Genomic DNA, 22,185 nt, shown 5'->3' on the forward strand with positions numbered 1-22,185 from the left:
AAATCCATTGCCTCCACATGTTGCGTACAGGACATCCACTGCACTGGGCACTTTGTTATGACTTATTAAGAAGGGAAACATATTAATCACTCTCCCACCTTCAGCAGGGCTGAAAAGGTAAGGACAACAGCAGTTGCAAAGCCCACCAAGATGTGGAGTGGCAAAAGACAAGCCAGAGAATGGTAGGAGAACACTGAAAACAGAGCACCCCAATACACCTAACCACTACTTCCGTGCCGTGGAGGGGCAAAAAGGGAGGCGAAAGAACTGCTGCCGATAGCTTTGTCAAAGCATTGCTGCCAGGACTGTTCTGGCGGGCTTGTCTAACTGGGAAGCAACACCAGCAAAAAGTTCTGGGTGTGATGGTGTCTCACAACTGAGCTTTTCCGTCTCCCTGCTCTGAGAATTCCGTTACCAATTTCCCTGAGCAGTATATATAATATATGTGTGTATGTATGTGTGTGTGTGTGTATATATATATATATATATATATATATATATATATATATATATATATATATATATATATTAGTTAGCAAAGAAGGCACTCAAAAGGGACTTTGAAATAAAACTTGTCCTGGGCCAAAATGTATTTTCCATCAGATATTATATCATAGTTAATGAGAGGTTCAGGAATTGAGTTCCTGCTATACCGTGATTAGTGTTAGTCATCACATGGATACATTTACTAGCGATGATTAGGACAATAACTGAATGATCATAACCAAATAAACACAAGTCATAAGAATCAGAACACATAGGAACCGATTCAATTACCCGCAGGACTTACCACGTGACTGCAGCTCTGCCCGGAGCTATTAAATTACTGCCCGCTACCATGCACGGTAAGCCCTAAGGGCGCACTTAAGGAGGATTTTCCTCGCAGCCTCCAGAGCTATTTTCTTTTTGGTTCCTCAGACTCAATATTTTGATTCTTAAGGGTACTTCATTTACCAAAAACCCATTAAGAAATGACAACATCACGTTTAATTGCAGATGCTTTTTTAATTATGCAGCATCAACTTTAAAATACATCACAAACTATAAAAACTTGAAAAAGATTATTTTTCAAATGTTTAAAGAGGTTGTCGGATATTAACTACAAGAAAAACAGCTTCTGTATCTGTGGCAAATATAGCTAGTACCATAACCTCTATACCCAACAAAAATAACTGATGTACCTGTAGGGTTATTGCAAAAACAAATATAACAAAAGTCATCGGGCCAAACGATATAAAGTATAGCCTGTGGTAAGTGCCAAGATTTCAGCGATTTAACCACAAGATATTTTAAAGCAGCAATTTTGTGAAAGGCAAATCTAACCTGCTTCAATTGTAGCTTTTTTCTTATTGATGAAGACACAGAAGATGATAAGAACAATGTACCTTCTGCTGTAAAATAACATAACAGGACATCACACAGGGCTCCCAGAAACATATAAAGAATGAGGCCGAGCATTTTTATATAGGTCACAGAATTCTGTCAAGAGTTCTAATAGGATTTTTATTTTACAGAAGAGGATAAATAGTATCTTAACACAAGTTTCAGGAACACAACAAGTTGCAAGTATGGATCATTTATGGAATAGCTATATCTTATCTTGCTTCCAGTGTGTGTGCTTAACCTACAACCTCATTCTATCATTCATCATTAGTTGTTTGTTTCAGTTTAATTAGGAATACTGCTTTGAGAGCCAGGCAAGCCCAAAAGGTCGCTTTTACCTTTAATAAAACACACAAAAAAAAGATTTAGTACATAATGAAACTGAAGTTTCCATATGGTTTTCATTTCAGTCTTTCTACTCATTTCCTGATGACGTTTAAAAAAATATATATTTTACTCCTTTATTTCAAAAATTTTAAACATACACAGAATGAAACTCCATTTTTTGAAAAAATATTTCAGGGGTAGAGAAAGTCCATGTGAACTATCCAATACCGAGTGATTCTACATTCTGCAGTCCCACCACACAATATGCTATGATCAAAATATCTACAAAGTTGTAGGTAAAGCACTTATATTTCCATTTTTAGGTCCCTACATTTTTATTTACATACCCTTAGGAAAGAAAACTGATTATACTGTTAGCCTTGTAATGGGAATCTGGTTTACAACAAGGTACCACAAAATACCATGTCTTAGTTTAAACCCAGAATTTGCTCTTGAGAGAAATACTAATTCTCAGCACAACTTCCAAAGCAATCACTTTGTGCTAATAATTAAAATAACATGATTACAATGTAAGTTCTTTGTAAATAAGTGTGCAAAATTTGTTCTACTTTCCTATCAGAGCTTCTTCCACCTTTCTGAATTTCTTTAGGTCTACACTGAGTTCCCAGTATTTAAGATACAGCCACATTAGCCTGCCATTTTCTTGCTTATTGGTGTTCATCAATACAGCGCAGTGAGTGTCATGCTTAAAGATGTCCACCAGGCCATCCGACATATCTAATTCTACTGCTACTGGGTTGATGGCAGCTTTGATGAGCAAATTTTTTTCTATTTCTAACCTTTTTTTCCTAGGCGCTACCAAGCTACAATAAATGTTTTGTCTCTCTTTAAGAGCATCTTCAAATTCTTTTAACATAGATTTGGCTTTTGTCTGCCATTCTTCTTCTTTTTCTATGTAACTTGCATACAAGGCACCTGCTGCTCCACTCTTCTGGACTACGTTTGTTTGCTCTATTAGTAGGTCTCTCTCCTGTTCTAATTGCTTCCTCTCTTCCACCAGCTTCTGACTTTGAGAGATGAGGGCTCGGCGATAGCTAAGAGTTCTGTTTTGTTCCTTCTCAAGCTCAATTTCCAAATGAGCAACTGCACGTCTGTTTTCAACAATAATATCTCGATATTTTGTTTCAAGATCTTTCTGAACGTTGGTCACTTTCTGATGACACTCCAATTTTGCTTTTATAATTTCTTTCTCTGATTCTTTTGACCAGATCCACCCTGCAGAGCAAAATAATAATTTCAGGTATTATCTGGAAGAACCATGAAAGTGTGAGCAGCTGTGAGGACCATTTGTTTCTTACATATACAATAATAACAGGTGTTCTACATACTGTATAGGGAAACATACTGCCTTATAAACATAGAAGCACATGTAGAAACCATGTCACTCAGGAACATTTCGATTTTTACATACATTTGAGCAGTGATTGGCTTAGTTACTCAGCGTTAAGCTGGCCTATAGGCATAATTATATCTCAGTAGTACTACCTTCTGATGTTGAATAAGTAACAGAAACCCCATTTTAGGTCTTGACTATCGAAAGCTTCAGGCATTAGGAGAATGTCAATAACACCCATTAATGTAAAAATACTAATGTTCATTTCTACTTTTCAGACCTAATTTGAGAAGTTGAATAGTCTGAGAAGGAAAATATACAAGTTTACAAGGAAATGTGGTGAAAACTACTTTACTGAAAACAGTGTATGCACTTATGTTGTATAATTATTGCATGAGATTAATATATTATAAAAAATAGTCTTTACAATAAAAAAAAAAAAAAAAAAGAGTTATGGTAGACTTACCTTTGTTAACTCTCTTTCTTCAAAGTCCATAGCATACCAAAGGGGAAATATGGTTGGAGTGATCCAGGCACCAAACAGTTAAAGCTTTCAGCTCCCAGGATGTCTCAGGTCCCCCAAAACATATATCCCGCACCTAGCCACAGGCATTCAAACGTAAGTCTGCCATAACTCTTATTTTCTTCTTCAGTGTCCACAGGGATACCATGGGGGTGTCCTAAAGCAAGGATGGGGACGCTCCTGTGCAGAAAGGAGAATCCACCGCCCAAAGGATGCATCCTGAGAGGCAAAAGTGTCAAAGGTATAGTACCTAAGAAATTTGTGGACAGAAGACCATGTGGACGCCTTGCACAATTGTTCAGCAGAGGCACCACATCGAAACGCCCACGATGGTCCCACAGACCCAGTAGAATGTGCTATTGCCATCTTTGGGAGATCAGCCTGCGTATAAGCCTGAGAATTAGTCATGCACAGCCATTGAGCCAGCATTTGTTTGTTAGCTGGCCAGCCTCGTTTGTGAAAACCATACAACACAAAAAGAGTGTCTGATTTTCTAAAAGAGTTTGCACGTTCCACATAGATAGGGAAAGCATGAACCACATCCAGGGAGTCTTCACCTACAGAAAGGTCTGAAGACTGGAAGGCTTGAATCACAATCTCTTGATTCACATGAAAACGGGATACTACCTTAGGAAGGTAACCTGCCCATGTATGGAGGACAGCTCTATCCTGGTGAAAAATCAAAAAGGAAGAGCGACAAGAGAGCGCTGCCAAATCTGAGACTTTGCGGGCAGAGGAGATAGCGAAGACAGAGAAGCGATCCTTCACTGGAACCAAATTGACAGCGCAGAAACCTGTACTCTCAGGGTGGCCAGGCGGAGACTGAGGTCTAACCCAGCCTGGAGAAAAGCAAGTACCCGGGAAACCCTAAAATCCTTAGGGTCATACTTTCTGTGGGAACACCATCGACCAAAGGAGTGCCAAAGTATGTAATAGATGCGTGCAGAGGAAGGCTTTCGTGCACAGAGCTAGAGAAACCTTTGGCTCTTAGGATGGAAGACTCAAGAGCCACGCTGTCAAAGACAGGTGAGGTAGGTCTGGAAGCAAGCAGGGACCCTGCGCTAACAGATCCGGCCATAGAGGAAAAGGAAACGGAGTGTCTATGGATAGATTCCGTATGTCGGTCAAGCAATGGTGCCTGAGCCAAGCAGGAGCTACCAGTACTACTGTGCCGCCTTCCTGCTTGAATTTCCTGAGGACCATTGGGACGAGGGAAATTGGAGGATAGAGGTACGCCAGCTTGAAGTCCCACCACACCGCCAGCACATCCACGAAGGCGGCTGAGGGATCTCCTGCCCTGGGCCCGTACCTGGGGACCTTGTGGTTGTGACGTGAGGCCATGATGTCTACATCTAGTAGGCCCCATTTGTTTACCAGGAGTTGAAAGACTCCTGGGTGGAGAGTCCACTCTCCAGCGCGTATGTCCTGACGACTTAGGAAGTCGGCTTCCCAGTTGAGGACTCCCAGGATGAATATTGCCGAGACAGCCGAAAGATGATGTTCTGCCCAGATCAGAATGTTTGCCACTTCCCTCGTGGCTGTCTGACTTTGCGTGCCTCCTTGATGATTGAGATAGGCTACTGTGGTCGCATTGTCGGGTTGGATCTGGACCGGCATGCCTTGGAGGAGGTCCTGTGCCAGGATGATCGCGTTGTATACTAAACCAAGCAAGCTCCAGTATGTTTATGGGCAGGTGACTTTCCTGATTTGGCCACCTTCCTGAAATGTATGATGACTTGTCACCGCCCCTCATCCGCGAACACTGGCATCCGTGGTGAAGAGCACCCAATTTGGAATCCAAAATGGGAGCCTTGTTCAGATGAGACTTTGGTAGCCACCACGAGAGACACCACGAGAGAGAGCCGAACCTACGGAGTGAGAAAGATCCTCTGTGACCGCATTAGATGTTACTGTCCGTTCCACCGGAGGAGAATCAATTGTTGCAGAAGCCTGGAGTGGAACTGAGCATATTCCACCATGTCGAAGGTGGATACCATTGACCCCAGGTCCTGCATCGCTGTTAGAACGAATACCCTTCGATTGCGGAGCAATTTGCGCACTCGCAATAATAGGGCCGAAATCTTGTCCCCTGGCAGAAACACCCTTTATGCCTGAGAATCCAGAAGTGCCCCCAGATGTAGCATCTGCTGTATTGGAGAAAGGGAGGACTTCTTCCAACTGAAGATCCAGCCGTGTGTCTGTAGGCAGGAAATGGTCAGCTGGAGATGGTGTTGTAAAACAGCTAGAGACTGTGCCGATATCAGGAGTGTTCTGACTATCTGACGCCTGAGGTGTGCCGTCACAACTGCCATTATTTTGGTGAAGACTTGAGGGGTTGTTCATAGGCCAAAGGGCAGTGCGTCGAATTGGTAATGTTGTTGCAGGACAGCAACCCGTAGAAATTGTTGGTGGGATGGCGTAAAAAGGCACGTGCAGATACGCATCCTGAATGTCCAGAGAAGCCATAAAATCCCCAGGTTCCATTGCCAGAATGATTGACCGAAGAGTCTCCATACGGAACTTGGGTACACGGATAAACTTGTTGAGGGTTTTCAGATTCAGAATAGGGCGATGAGACCCATTTGATTTCTGAACCAAAAACAGATTGGAATAATAATCCTTTCCTTGCTGAACCTCAGGAACCGGGTTTGTCGTCTGGCTTGGAAGCTGGACATCTGACCGAACAAGACCTCTTACGGCTTGGTGGTCCTGCGAGAACTAGACGGTCTGGAGAAAGGCTGTCCTTTTGCTCTTCCCTGAGGGCGAAAGGACCGAAAAGAGGATTGCCTAGGTTTTGATGTAGCTGTTGATGGCAGACCTGCAGATCTTCAGGCTGCCAGAGTAGCTTACTATCTGATCCAATTCTGCTCCAAAAAGTATTTCCATAAAAAGGCAGGGATTCCAGAGCCTTCTTGGATCCCGCATCTGCTTCCCAGGACCAAAGCGCTCTACGCAGGGCCGGCTCCAGGGTTCGAGGCACCTTGTGCAGGGGTGTGACCTAAATACAATAGGCCACGCCCCCTGTAATGTTTTTGGGGCGTGCAGTGACGGGAGAGGGCTTCCCCCAGCCCTCTCCCGTCACTGAATGGATGCGCGCCCTCTATGGGTGGCGCCCCTGTGCGACTGCACTGGTCGAACACCCCTAGAGCCGGCCCTGGCTCTACAAGCAACAACCGAAGCTGCCGATGCTTTCGAAGACAGCAGTCCAGCATCTAGTGCAGCTTCTCCCAAATAGGAGGCCACTTCCCGTATGTGGGAGATATATGTCAGCTGTTTTCTGGTAGAGTATCTTCCAGTGCCCCCCGTCCATTCTTCCACAGAAAGGCCGCAACCTTAGCCAGCCAGTTAACAGCTCCAGACAATAAAAATACTGATTTAAGACATGTTTCAAGTCTTCTATCTGTAGGATCTTTAAGGGAAGATGCGGATGGTATAGGCAACGTAGCGTTCCTGACTAAATGCGTCACATGAGGAGGGACTTCCCTCTTAGTATATTCGGTAGGTGGGAAAGGATACAAAGATGCTAATCTTTTTTTAACATGGAACCCGTTAAGCCGGAGTACTCCATGCTTCTCCCATAAGTTCAGTGAGCCTCTCATCCTCCTCTATATTTAGGACTGATTTGACCGCCCTCACCAAAGAAGGGACATCCACTGTAGGAGGATGGTCCTCCCTGGAGAAGAACCCGGCGCATCTTCTGACTCCTCTGATGATGTGTCAGAATCTACAAGCTGGGCGGACTGACAAGATGATAGTGTCCGCTTGGGTGCTTTAATGGCTACCGGTCCGTTTGCCTGCAACATTTGTTGAAACGCAGCAGCTGACTGAGCTATACTCTGACTGGAGTGGGCATAAACATCCATCCAGGAAGGATGTATAGGGGGGGGGGGGAACATAGCAGTGGGTATCCCATTGAGAGGCAGCGTGGGAGCAGCCAAACGGTCCACTAGCTGCGTCATAAGCTGAGACAAGGTGGCTCCTGTACAGGGGCTGATAGACTGGATTGGTGAGGTGGCTGTTTATAACAAATAGCACACAAACTATCCTGTATAAAATCCTGACGGGACAAGCCCGCCAAACAGTTTTTAAATGATACCAGCAGCCTCCTGTCTACCCTTATTTTTAGACATAATTAGTATAAATGTGACTGCCATCACAAGTAACAATAAATGTGAAGTACAACTTGACAAACCAGAAAAAAAAAAAAAATTCCCCACACTCCTGTAGCAAAGGGTTGAAGAGAAATAGCAGTGATAGTTATACCTGACAGTACAGAAAATAAAGGCAGTAACAACACAGCAGAGCTACAATATACAATATACTTGCAATGGACTCAGAATTCAACTACTCAAAACACAAGGATTTGAGCACTAGATAACCTAGTCCTTGAGGAGAGGATTACAGGAAGATTAGTCCTAAAACCTCCTGAGACCAGCAGCTTCAGCAGAGCACTGACAAGTGGTCGCTGGGCGTCTCATATACAGAGGAGGGTAGGAGGAGCAACCCAGACACGTTAAAACCTTAGATGGATAAACTATCTGGGCTGGAGGAGGGGCTGCCGGGGAGAGCCTACCTCCCCTATGCTGTATTAACACGCGGGTGCGCTGGCCCGTAGCTACTACGCTTCCCCGAAGCCAGACCATTATGCCGCTGGTGGTCTTAGTGGGGCAACGGACACACCGGTCGCCCCACTATAACAATCTCAGACGGGTCTCCACCGCCGGAATTATGGACTGCCACATGCGGTCTCCCGCAAGTTCCTTACCTGCATCTCCATGTATCTGGCCACAGTCCTGGGCCCCAGCATCACCGCTAGCCAGACTCTGCTGTTGCCTGCCGAGATCACCAGTCTGGTTACTGGTGTTGCGGCACCGGCGGAGGTAGATGGAGCAGCAGCATTGGCATCCATAAGGACGCCTAATGCTGCTTGCTCTGAAGAAAAAAATAAAAGCTTGGGACTGCTAAGCAGTCCTCCTGTTAGAAGGTGCAACTGATCCTGCCGTACCAAACAAACAACTGAATGCCTGTGGCCAGGGGCGGGGTATATGTGGAGGAAGACCTGAGGCATCCTGGGAGCTGAATGCTTAACTGTTTGGTGCCTGGATCACTCCAACCACATTTCCCCCATGGTATTCCTGTGGACCCCCTATGGACCCTGAAGAAGAAAAAGCACGAATGCCCGAAAACCAACAAATATTCAAAATTAATTTGTCTGTATGTTTATAAATAGGATATGTTGATACCATTATGATTAACCAACTAAATTATTATTTTTTTCATCTGGTTTATGTTTTCACGGAAACTGAGTTTACAAAAACAAACTCCAGAAAGCCTCAGCAGCATTAGCAATGTCCAATAATATCTAAAGCAGGTGTGGTATATTAGGTCATCATTCAGAATGTCGATATGATCTGAATGTTGACATTCATAATGTAGACACTGACAGTGTATGTCGACATGAACACTGTATATTTTACATTCGCTTTGAATGTAAGGCTAATCCTAACCGCAGCTTAACCCTAATGCTGGGCATACACTACACAATCTACCCTTACCCCCTCTCTACCTCCAGCACTGCCTCCCCCCTCCTTGCCCCCCAGTACTGCCCCAGCTGCTATCTACCCTTGCCCCCTCCCTACCCTCATTACTGCCTGCCCATAGCCCCCTCCATGCTCCTCAACAGTGTCGCAACTGCTGTCTGCACTTACCGCCGCCCTACCCCCAAGCACTGCCTGCCCTTACTCCCCTCTACCTCAACTTCTCCCTACCTTTGACCCTCAGCTCTACCTCAATTGATGCTTGCCATTAACCCCCTCTACCACTACTGCTACCTGCCCCCAGCCCTGTCTTAACTGCTGCCTGCCCTCACCCACCATAAAATGTGATGGGACTTTAAAGAAATTGAGGTCATACCCACTGTTTTTAAGTGAGGGGTCCCTGGGACCCACAAATTTCAGCGCGATCACTGTATTTATATACTAGTAATAGGGAACAGTCATTAGCCCAGACTGAGCCCAGTGTTGGCAGGCTTTTTTTCTCTCCCTCAATTTCCCCCATCTCTATCCTCCCTCTTCCCACCCTTCTCTTGTCATATCACTTCTGTCTTTATTCCCTCTCCCCCCATATATCTCTTTCTAATCCCCCTCAACATGGCTCCGTGGGGTCGGGGCAGAGTCGGCTCCTCTGGGCGCTGACAGGAGGGGACAGTTTGGTGCTACAGCCAGTGAGAGCTGTGAGGAGAGGATGGGGTCTTCCTCCGGCTCTAACTTCCTTACTGCAAGACAGACACATTAACTATATATTTGAACACAAACATATCATGGTTTCATGTATATAAAGATACAAATTAAACTTACGAAAAGCGGCAAGGCCGAGCATTGGTACCAGTAAAGCATAATTCCATTTACTCCCATCTCCACCATCTCCATTTGGACGTATGTTCCAATGTTGTGGATCATTTAAATTATTCATTGGTATGCACCTTCGGGTAAACAGCAAAACATGAATTAGATATAAAATAACAATATTGCATATAATGAATTAGATAATTGCTGCGCAGTTGTTGGGCAGGTACATCTGTGTACACAAAAAAGTGCACTAGACTTTTATACAATACCACAGAAATAGTAACAAGAGGACATTTACTGTAAATGGTAATAATTAAATTCTATTCCTGTATGAAACACCAAATCTGACACTGCACGCATAATAGTAAAATATAAAATTACACTGTGCAAATGTCCATATATAGAGTATAAAAACATCTACTTAAAATAATATCCATTATATAGAAAAAGAGTTGCAATGTAACATTATATAATAAATGGCTTATAAAGAAAGCATTGCAGGGGCAAGTTGTCGTAAACTAGTTATGTGCACATTGCAATTGTCCTAGGCCAACTAATTTCCATTCAGATGTACACCAGCCCCCAGCTCCAATTATGCTACACTAAACCTTTTACTAGTGTCTGATTACTTCTTATTCTCCTTTGTCCACAGTGATTGCAAATATAATATTTATATACTGTCTTGTCCATTTATTCTCCATAGTTTCTTCCACTAGGCGTTATTAAGGACTGGAACCAGGAATACATCTGACCTGGAGGATACTACAAAGAGTAAACATTTATAAAGCCCAACCTGTTGATCGGCAACTGATATCGTGGAACAAAGAAAGAAAAAGGGGCGATGACTATATTAATACTAAGAAATTGTATATGAATAAACTGCACCACAGAATGCAGCTGTCATAATCCTTATGCAATTAAGCAGTCATAGAAGAAAAAGGGAAAGGCAACGCAGTCCAGTTATCTCATATAACCATAATGATAGAAAAAAAGATGCACTACCTAGGGGTATATCCAATTACCCTATGGCTAACTTTTGGCACTGACCAAATCAATTAGCGCCCAAAACACCGCATGTTAATTACCAGAGGGTGAATTTTTCCTCGCAGCCTCAGGAGCTGCAAAGAAATGCCAGCGTAAAAATGCACCCCTGGTAATTAATACGTGTGGAAAGGAAACCCATTGGGTTATGCGTTTTACAGCGTGGGAAAAGGCTAAATAATGGAACAGCTCCAGGCATTAAACCCAGAGCTTTCCCTGCGCCTAGTTGGATATGCCCCATAGTATCTCAATATCTAATTGTAACAAAATTGATTGATAGATATATATCTATCAATCAGTCTCTACAATATGTGATCGACTCAATAATACATAATACTACATAATGACTGGTCCTTTAAGCAAATCACTTAAGGAGTGACACAGTCAAGTTGCTAACAACCTGAAGAGATCAAAAAGGCAAAGCATAAAAGCACAGAAAACACCCACTTACTTTATGCTGGCCAAACACGGCACGATACACGTGCCGATCCGACGTATATATCGTATGCTATATCGTGCCGCGTATGGGCACAATATCGTACCTGATATCGTGCCGCGCGCTCCCGCGGGATCGTCCATCACATCCCCAGATCTTCTCGCAGGTTCATCTGATCTGGGATGCGATGTACGATCCAATTCAGATGGAGGGGGAGCCGGCATATCGTGCGGTCAGCGGGGATCACGCGATCAGAGGGGACAGCACAATACGTCTACCAACAGATCGGCAGTCACCCTACACGGTGCATCGCACTGTGTATGGGCACAATTAGTCTATGAGGTCTATATGCTGCACATAAAGTACTTCTGGACACTCTGATTTTTATTTGCATACAAAAATCTGTGACTCCGAGGTGAGGTCTGGTCTAGAGGGGGAGAGTTGCGATACCGTTTCCTGACATTTCAACCATGTTGCATCAACTCACTCCCCTCTCACTTAAATCATTACTGTCTTTCAGGAAAATACAAAGCTTTATACTTGTATTTATAAATATATCATTTTAAAAACCTAAGTTTGGATCTACTCTGTGCCTCTTTTGACAGAAAATACAGATTAAGAGGTATATTTATCAAAGTTCGATTTTGGTTGATTTTGTGTTTTGGGTGATTTTGCATTGGATTTGCATTGGATTTTGAGCACCAGAGATTTACTAAAGTTGAAATTGAATGTGAAATTCAAAATCGGTACTTTTACATAGACCAACATAGGATCCCTTGATTTACTAATGTTCAATTTGGCATCAAACACCAAACTGAACACAACATCCCCAAAATAACAGGCTTGCTTCATGCTGGCGATATTAGCATAAGCAGGTGTGAGTTACACAGAAACATGCAGAGATCAGTGAGATCTGTGTAGGCTTCTGTGTGAACAAACCTATTAAAAGTGTAAATTAAAAAATACAAAATACGACGCGAGGTTTCCCCCTAAAAGCACAGCCAGCACTGGGCTTTTCCGAGTCGGTCCTGGCTGTGAAAATATTGTGGAAAAAAGAAGTAGGGTTTCCCGTATTTTCATCAACCAGCACCAGGCTCAGTGAGCCAGTCCTAGTTTTGGAAATACAGGGAACAAAATGAATAGGGGTCCCACGTATTTTCCAAAACCAGCACCTGACACTTTCTACCAGGGGTGTAATGCCGCAGTCGTGGAACCCTATCACCTTGTCCCCCGGCCAAAACATTAATCACCTGACCGCTAGTCATCTCAGGCGGAGATCCCTGGGAAGGTGGGGAATCTCCAATAAAGGGGTTCCACCTCTCCAGGTCACCCAAGACCTGGACTGACAGCTCGGGGCTATCCCCAGCACCCCTGGGCAGTGGGTGCCGGTTAGATTTTGTGGTTGATTGTGTCAAAACATAGATGAATTAATATTGTCTTTTACAGTAGAACTAGAGATCCCAGCAAGCCTCCCACGCATGCTGGTACTTAGAGAACCACAAGTACCAGCATACAGGGCATTAAGGCCCCGCTGGTACCTCTAGTTCACCTGCAAAATAAATATTAAAATAAAGACTTACACACAGTACAACTTTATTACACTCACACATACTCACCTACAATCCCTGCAGCCATTCACATCCTCTTCTCCATGTAGCCTCCATATAACCTGTAAAAAAAAAAAAAAAACATACTCACCTACCCTTGGTTCCAGTCCTCTTCAGTCCATTTAGGTATTCACATCTTCAGAAAAAAGGAGAGTTATGGTAAAACTTACCTTCATTAACACTCTTTCTTCGAAGTCCAGTTTAGTGGAGTAGTGGGCAAGCCAGTGTCCACATCAGTGTCTCCGGTCTGTCTCCTGAAACTGGAGGCAAGACTGCACTAAACCGCGGGTCCCCGCGAATGGAGTACCGCCTTACCTGTTCCCTAAATTGCGGGCTGCAGTCTGGGGAGCCTGCTAGCTAGTCCTCCTCGGAGCCCCGCTGGGAGTACCTAGCACAGGCTTGGTGTCACGGCGCCGTGGAGGGGTGATGGGGCGGCAGCACAGATGTCCGGAGGACAGTCTGCTGCTGCGCGCCCCTTATGGTAAAAGTAGAAAATAAAATAAATCATAAAATAATGATCTTAGCTCCTGTCGGACACCAACAAAACTGAAGTGCGCTCGGGCTGTGGGTGGGGTATAGGGGGAAGGACCGAAGCACCCTGGGATTGAAAAGCTTTGCTGTTGGTGTCCGGTCCTCCAGGTCCCACCTACACCCCAATGTCTCCCTGTGGAGCCTTATGGACCCTGAAGAAGAAAAACGACAATACCTGAGCCTCCTAGGACGGTACTTCCCGAATGACGGCTCAACGCTGCATTTCACATAGATTTCTTTGTGAAATGCAGCGGTTGAGTCATCATTGAAATTTAAGCAATTCAGTTGAGTGTATAACCTGAAATTTTACACAGATAAGCGGAAAATGCTAGAGGTTAAAAAAAAAGTTGAGGTTCGCAAAAACTGAAAAAAAATATAGATTTCGGAGTTATTAAAAAAAATAATAATTTAGTTTTGGTATTTGAATGCCGCTGCGTAGGAATAAAGATGGTTCTTCAATGTGTGGGGTTTATTTACCAAGTTCTGCTATTAAAAGCATTGCTCTCTTAAATTTCAGGCTTAAACAAGCCAGTAAGCGGCGGCTTGTAAAATAAACTCGGTGTCACCAACTGTCAAACATGTAGGAGGAAGCGTGACGGTCTAGGGTCCTTTTGCTGGATGCTGTGTTGGGGACTTGCAGAGAAGGGCTATAGCATTTTGTAGCGCCATGCTATAACCCATTTGGTACATTGAGACATTAAACTGCATAAATTTCAATAAATAGTGGTATTGTATCTAAACAGGTAAGTAACATATTGATAGGTATCAAGATCCTGAAAGTTAGTAAATCAGTAGATCTCGGTAGTAGAAGTGAATAATACTAATTTTTACTAATAACATCAGCAAACAAACAAATGTATATACATCAAAACACAGCATGAAACTGAAATATAATGCAGGATAGTCAGTGATCCAGAATGTCTGTGAAAAACTTCATATATATGCACAACACCTCTCATATGTCGGCATTAGTCTCTGAAAGAAATGTCAGACAAACGAGATTGAGTGATAGAAAGTCTGTTCCATGCCACACGAGAGCTCAGGGCCTGATTCAGAGCCGGACGCTCTTTAAGAGCGCTCGCTCTGAAGCAGGGCGTCTTTTTTTTGTTTTTGTTGCGGCCTCCTGGCCGCTCGCTAAACTGTGAGTGACCACCCACAGCTTTTGCGGGCGGCCAGGTGATGGTCGCGACCATCGGAGCTTTCAACGAGACCCTTGTGGTGGGGTCTCGTCCGTCACAAGCCCCAGAGAGCTTCCTGCTCTAACAGAGCAGGAAGCTCTCCACTGACATCACTGGTGATGTCAGTGGTGCCTCCCACAAACGGCAGGCGTTCCTTCGGGAATGCCTCCGTTTGTGTAGCCACCCCCACGCCCGCCTACAAAACGGTGCGAGCTGTCGATCAACCGACAGCCGGCCCTTTTGTAGTGAGTCCCGGAGCGAGAGAATTTCTCTCTTGCTCCAGGGCTTGCACATTCGCGCATGCGCAGTACCTCACCATCGACCCGCTTGCGAGCGCTATGCGCTCGCAAGCGGGTCTGATCAGGCCCTCAGTGTGCAGGTCAACTCTGATATAACTAGAAATTTCAATAAGGGTGTTCTAAAACGTTTGATCAGTAGTGTGTGTCCCAAAGTTCAACCAGGAATGGGATTAATGATATTCTTGATAACCCATTAACACAAAATACTTTACAGTGTCAGCTACACAATTTTGTCATGGCTTTAATTTTCATATAAAAGCATGATGATTTCCATCCTAGTCCAGGTTTTCAGAATTTCCAATCCAAATTAGGATACATGGCAGAACATTGATAATATGATGAAGAGCAGATTACAGTGACTACAATAGGTGGTATAATACTGCATAAGTAAATCCATTAACAGAAGGAAACATGACTGACAAAGTTACAGCAGGCATGATTACTGATTACTAGATGGGATATATTATTTCATGAATCTTTTTAGAAAAGTGTAAGAAACAAAACACATAAACCCAATATAATATCCTAGTTTTGCCATAAAAATACTTTTGTAAGTCTAGCTGCTATATCGCCCAAATTGCGCCGGTGCCTGCAAATCACAGACTACTACATTAAGCTGCTATTACATAGAACTACATTTTGCATTGTTTTCTATGCCGTTAAGGTGGATTTTAGGCACAGGGCAATATATTTTTGTTTGTCCATCTACAGCAGTTTTTTTTTTTTAATACCTTGATAAATGTGAGAAAAGCACATCTAGCTAATACATTATTTTTTTTTACAGAACCATTATCCCTTGCTATCAATACATAATACAACAAGCAGCCATATGTCTTTATTTCAACAGAGAACATACAGCAAATATATATCTTACCAAAAAAACAGAGTACCCTGAATAGTTCAGTATCCCTTGACGTGAATGTTGGCTGATCCTTATAAAACATCTGCATCTGGGATTACTGTAGGTTAAGAAAAAAAGGTGCTGTAACTGCTGTAAGCACACAATTTGTAAACCATAGCAAATAATGAACATGAATTATTATCATCCAGCATTTATTATGCTGCAATGTCCTATTTGCAAAAGCAAAACTTTGATGTGGTGTTACCATGTTCAATGGCTTCTGTGTTAGAGGCAATCAGCACAATAGGAATATAAAGGACTGACTGGACATCAGCGTAGAAGCATGTAATTGCTAGCTGCAGCTTGTGCCCAATCACATGACATGCCTCCCTTCTATTCAGAATTCTTCACAGTTGATCTCTGTCAAAAGTCATGATTGCCTTTAGGGAAAGAATGTTGAAAAACCCTTATAAAGTAAAAAAAAAAATGTTAAGCATGTACCTAGGTTACCTGCATTTTTACATTAAAGCACATAGCCACCAAAACCTTTATTTCTTTAACCAATTTTCAGTACTTGATATAAGCTTAATAAAATAATCATATAGCAACTACTAAGTGTTATTTCATGCTTTAACTCCTTCGCTATGGACGACAAATGGGGCTCGTCATTATGTATGTCTATATATCTATATCTATATATATCTATATATATAAACTGCGGATGAAGAGTCCCACTTGTCATACACAGCAAAGTGCCCCCTGTGAACTTACTTTCTCCTCATCAACACTAATCACAGGTAGGGAATCCAAGGGTCAGGGGGACTGTCCAGTCACTTAAGAAAAAAAAATTAATTAAAAACTCTTAAAATATATTGCCAGAAATGGGGGGCGTGGGACTTTAAGTCCCTTTATATCTCCAACCCTGGCACCTGGAGAGATGGGCACCCTCTTTCAAATGACGTGCCCACACGGGATTTATTGCCTGGTGATCAGTGTGATCACCAGGCAAAACCCCTGCACTACAGAAGAATCATGGATTCCAGGGATGGGGAAAGGTCTCCCCCCCAATCTGGCATCCATGAAATCAGGGGCACCCATTTTAGAAAGAGGGTGTCCTCTCTTTCATATGATGGCTCTCCTTAGTACTTATTGGGCTCTATTTACTACAATGCGTTAGAGCAGAGTGGGAGCCCGGTAACCGGGGGAGACCCTGGATAACGCCACCTCCAGGTGGCGTTATTATCACAGGGCTTCCCCCGGTATTTTTTTACAATTTATTTTTAGTAACTTGCACACAGATCACATTTCCCATTACAATTATGGGAAATGCGATCTGCTTTACTAAAAATAAGTGATACTGGGGGTTGGAGTAGAATTTTACTAATTCTACTCCAATTGCCCTGTAATAAATACAGGTGAAACTAAAATAATGTGAAAAGGGTGTGAAAACACCCTTTTTCACTTTATTTTAGTAAAAATAATGTTAATAAATAGAGCCCATTGTCTGCTGATAACCAAAAATGTATGCTACCCGTGTATATGGGGAGAGGGCACTTTGTGCCCTCTCAATCCCATAATGACACCGGCAACTTTGTGGACACTCATATTTGAAAGAGGGAAGTCTGTTATTTCATGTGGCGCATTAGTAGCTATTGTTTGGTGTTCACTTCGGAAAATAGGACATTTTCTGTATATGGCTGGGAGAACTTTGTGCCCTATCACGCCCATAAATACACATGTAAATATGGGGCAACTCACATATGAAAGACAGGAGTCCCGTTTATTAAGTGATATGGCCCTCTTAGTGGCCATTGTCTGGTTAACACCAGACAATATCGCCTAATGCAGTGGTTCTCAAACTCGGTCCTCAGGACCCCACACAGTTCATGTTTTCCAGGTCACCCAGAAGGTGCACAGGTATGTTCATTACTCACAGATACATTTGAAAAGATCCACAGGAGGAGTTAATTATTTCACTTATGTTTCTGTGAGGAGACCTGGAAAGCACGCACTGTTTGTGGTCCTGAGGACCGAGTTTGAGAACCTGTGGCCTAGTGCAACATAAAAAGTTTTTCATAGATGGGGGAGAGGCACATTGTGTCCTATCTGCCCATATTGGCCCACACACACACGGGGCACCCTGTCATAATAAAGGGGAGTCTCCTCTTTCAAACAATGTGCCCTTTTAGTAATTGTTGGGAATCCAATTAGCCCCATTAATTGAATGGGTGCTAATTGATCGCCAACCCGTATTCAATTAGCCCCGCTGATCGGGGATTTCTTTTCGGGTATCCTGAGACCCGAAAAAAATCCCCGTTAACTGTGCAGTTATCCGGTGATAACTACAAGTTAACACACAGATCTGAACTTGACATCGTTTGTTTTCGACCGATAATCATTGTTAACGCATGTGGTTAACGTGTGTTTACAAGGTTATCGGGGGCGAATTCGGAAGGCTAATTGAATAGCTCCGGGCGTTAAAGTCCAAGGCTACCTCCCATTATTACCCGCAGTAATTTACCGCGGGTAACTGAATTCCCTCCTATTCTCTGCTGATCCCCAGACAATAACTGAAACAGTACACAAATGTCAAATAACAAAAAAAGGTGTCCCTCATTAAATGCAGTATGTTCTCTAGTTTTTAAATGACAGGCCTTGTTGGACTACAATATTCTTCCTACAAATAGGACACATTTCAACCTAGACAACGAAAATTTTAAAAAAACAAATGCATTTTCAATTAAAGTTTTGACATTTTGGAAATTTGAATTAAAAAAAGCAACAGTTTTTCTTTGTGGTGTTTAATACAAAACAAAAAAAAATTTCTTTGGCCATTTCAGTAAAAAAAAATAAAAAATTCAAGAGTAAACATTTTTGCAGTAGTATGTCCCACGGACCTTCAATTAACATTTCCTACTTGACATACAATAATTTAAAATAGTAGATTAAAGTGTTTAATATATAATTGTCATTGAACTAAATATACCCAAAGTGCCACCTTACTGTGAAAGATGGTTAAAGGAACGCTGAATTAGCAAGCCGTGAAGAAAAGTCTTGATTGTATATCAGTCTCACATTGAGGGAATAAACTAGGATGTTTATTAGTTTTGAAACTGGGAGATTCCTGCACAGGATAGAAACAATGTAGGCAAGCAGGTACAGCAGAATGATCAGATCAACAATATTTATCCAAACGCCTCAGGGATCAATACACAGGGTCTGTGGGTGCTTCCTATAGTAAACACACAAAAATAAGAAAAAGCAGAGTATATATCACGGTGCACTCTTTGGGTCAACGTTGCATTTATCAATTGTTATCTGTCAACTAATATGTAAAATTTAATACATCTTTATTAATGAAGTTATTAAAAATAATGTGTCTGAAAAAAAAGGTGAAATAATTAAAAACACAGATAATATAGATAATACAAAAAAGGTGAAATATTAATTAAAAACACAGATAATATAGATAATACAATTGTGAAAAAGAATTAGCAGAAAAATGCTGTTTAAAAACCTTTAAATATATTTTAAATGCCAATTTGTCACTCTATATATCAGACTTCATTCCCTCTTATAGGATTAGGGTGTCTATTTATCAAGCAGTGAAAAGCTTGGAGAAGTTGCCCATAGCAACCAATCAGCTCCTACCTATAAATGCTACTTCAAAGCTGATTGGTTGCTATGGGCAACTGCTCCACTGGTTCTATTCTCCACTGCTTGATAAATAGACCCCTCTGTGGCTATGTATTTTAAAACATTTTAATATATTCCACCAATGAATTCTGTATTGTTATTATATCATACATTTATACAGCTAGAATAGTGTGTGAACAATGATATCGTTGTAAGTCAATGGGCATTTATAGTATTTAATATCAGTGTTCTGTTTCAATTAAAGTCTGCTAACTTTGGGTCCAAATCCTGAAATGTTACGTATTCAATTGTGCAGACATGTTTCCTTCTCTGTTTCCTATCTCTTACATTAGGTAACTGTATCCTTTTATGCATCTACTTGGTTTGATCCCCTCATGTAGTTGCGTTTTAAGCCTACATGTAACTCGGAGGTTTCTATTCAATTATGCCAGTCACACACTCTCTAGTCCTCTTAAGTCAGATCGGTACATGTAATTATTACATTTATAACATTTTAATACTGCAGTGACCCATATGAGGAGCTAAAAGTAAAACGTTTAAAATTAGCAGGAGACCCTGGAAAAATAATGGAACACTAGATGGACAAATAAAGCATCTGTCCAAATAATGGGACTGTTGGGGTCGCTAGTAGACAGGGGCGTATCTTCCTATTGGCCAGGATGGCACTCGCCAAGGGCACCGGCTGGTAAGGGGGGTGCCGACACCACCCGGCAGTGCCACTCGCAGCCAGTTCAGTCTGTCAAAAGTTAGTGCAGCTGCTGATCTTTCACTCAGAAGCATCAGCGCCGGACGATGATGGAGGGGATGGGCGGCGTGCGATCACTGCCGTACTGCCAACACGGTGTCTGCTTACTAAATGCCAATGGAGCGCCAGGACCACTAGATGCACCCCAGTTGGTAGAAGTGTTTATATAGAATTGTTGCCACATAGATTAAACACACGATGCACTGAGATACATAAAGGCACAATAACAAAATAATAAACCAATCAAAAAGGTTTCCTGTTATATTGACAGCTCATGTGAGCTGAGAAAGTTCCGTGCACACCTAGGTGCATGACTCTACTTGTTCAGCACTGCAGGACTGTGTGTACCTATATGCTGACGGTGCACCATGGACAAGACTGTGTGTACCTATGTGCTTCTCCATGTACCTATATGCTGTCGGTGCACCATGGACAGGACTGTGTGTACCTATGTGCTTCTCCATGTAGCTATATGCTGTCGGTGCACCATGGACAGGACTGTGTGTACCTATGTGCTTCTCCATGTAGCTATATGCTGTCGGTGCACCATGGCCAAGACTGTGTGTACCTATGTGCTCTCCGTGCAGGACTGTGTGTACCTATGTGCTTCTCCATGTACCTATATGCTGTCGGTGCACCATGGACAAGACTGTGTGTACCTATATGCTGTCGGTGCACCATGGACAGGACTGTGTGTACCTATGTGCTCTCCGTGCAGGACTGTGTGTACCTATGTGCTTCTCCATGTACCTATATGCTGTCGGTGCACCATGGACAGGACTGTGTGTACCTATGTGCTTCTCCATGTAGCTATATGCTCTCGGTGCACCATGGACAGGACTGTGTATACCTATGTGCTCTCCGTGCAGGACTGTGTGTACCTATGTGCTCTCCATGTAGCTATATGCTGTCGGTGCAGGACTGTGTGTACCTATGTGCTCTCCATGTAGCTATATGCTGTCGGTGCAGGACTGTGTGTACCTATGTGCTTCTCCATGTAGCTATATGCTGTCGGTGCAGGACTGTGTGTACCTATGTGCTTCTCCATGTAGCTATATGCTGTCGGTGCAGGACTGTGTGTACCTATGTGCTTCTCCATGTAGCTATGTGCTGTCTGTGCTCTCCGTGCAGGACTGTGTGTACCTATGTGCTCTCCGTGCAGGACTGTGTGTACCTATGTGCTTCTCCATGTAGCTATGTGCTGTCGGTGCTCTCCGTGCAGGACTGTGTGTACATGTAGCTATATGCTGTCGGTGCACCATGGACAGGACAGTGTGTACCTATGTGCTCTCCGTGCAGGACTGTGTGCACTCGGTGGAGCTGCTCTCTGTCTGACCTGCTTACAGGTGACCCGTGGGCCGCACTGCACCTAGGTCCGTGCCCTGTATGGGACATCCGGATAAGGATGCGCTTCCCTGCGTACATTCTCCAATACCCTATAATTAATCTGCCCGTACTGTCTGGTACCGGGATCCGGTTCTCCTGTTCCCCGTCATGTATGGAGGTACCCCCCCCTTCCCCGGCACTTACAGATTTGGAGAAAAGGTCCCCGCCAAGTACCTGTCTATGGAGACCACGCCCCATAGGCCTCATTGCCCCGCCCAACCAGAATGGAAGTCATAGGAACAAACCATTCAAGCATGAGACGGGAGATATTAGCTCAACCCGGGAGACGTGTAAATATCTAACTGCTACCGGATCACAGTATAATCACATCGCTACTCATAGCAAACAGCGCGCTTATTACAGGGAACTACAGGAGCAGCGCCACCTCTCTCGGCTGATTGTTGAACTTATTTCCCCTTCATCCTAAGGACCTGGAAGTGACGTGTTGAGGGCGGAAGTGCGGTTTCATGCCCATAAAGACCACAAAAACAAGTAATTTGTTCTAGGGATGGCCATCGGTATGGTTACCA

General features: G+C 43.2%; 1 protein-coding gene across 11 annotated transcripts; it reads right to left on the minus strand.

Annotated features, from left to right (window-relative positions):
* Positions 1 to 1,485: 1,485 nt before the first annotated feature.
* CCDC127 (coiled-coil domain containing 127) lies at positions 1,486 to 22,113 on the minus strand. Of its 11 annotated transcripts, XM_088442319.1 has the most exons (6): positions 21,800 to 21,866; positions 18,871 to 19,099; positions 16,133 to 16,333; positions 15,901 to 15,985; positions 9,944 to 10,068; positions 1,486 to 2,946 (listed from the first exon to the last, which is right to left on the minus strand). In XM_088442319.1, the coding sequence occupies exons 5-6, from the start codon at positions 10,056 to 10,058 to the stop codon at positions 2,276 to 2,278; spliced, it is 786 nt and encodes a 261-aa protein (XP_088298445.1). In that variant the 5' UTR covers positions 10,059 to 10,068; positions 15,901 to 15,985; positions 16,133 to 16,333; positions 18,871 to 19,099; positions 21,800 to 21,866; the 3' UTR covers positions 1,486 to 2,275. The 11 variants fall into 11 exon arrangements, with proteins under 11 accessions (XP_088298445.1, XP_088298453.1, XP_088298451.1 ...); XM_088442327.1 differs by lacking the exon at positions 21,800 to 21,866 and adding an exon at positions 22,041 to 22,113 and having other exon boundaries at positions 15,901 to 16,333; XM_088442325.1 differs by lacking the exon at positions 21,800 to 21,866 and adding an exon at positions 22,017 to 22,104 and having other exon boundaries at positions 15,901 to 16,333.
* Positions 22,114 to 22,185: the final 72 nt, after the last annotated feature.

This window comes from Taudactylus pleione, unplaced genomic scaffold (assembly GCF_031769625.1).
Source record: "Taudactylus pleione unplaced genomic scaffold, aTauple2 ptg000309l, whole genome shotgun sequence".
Taxonomy (NCBI): Eukaryota; Metazoa; Chordata; class Amphibia; order Anura; family Myobatrachidae; genus Taudactylus; species Taudactylus pleione.

Coding starts and splice junctions, on each gene's coding strand:
- CCDC127 (XM_088442327.1), bottom strand. CDS start 10,058: ATGAATAATTTAAATGATCCACAACATTGGAACATACGTCCAAATGGA. Junction 2,947..9,943: donor GCTCGGCCTTGCCGCTTTTC/GTAAGTTTAATT, acceptor TTTGCTCTGCAG/GGTGGATCTGGTCAAAAGAA.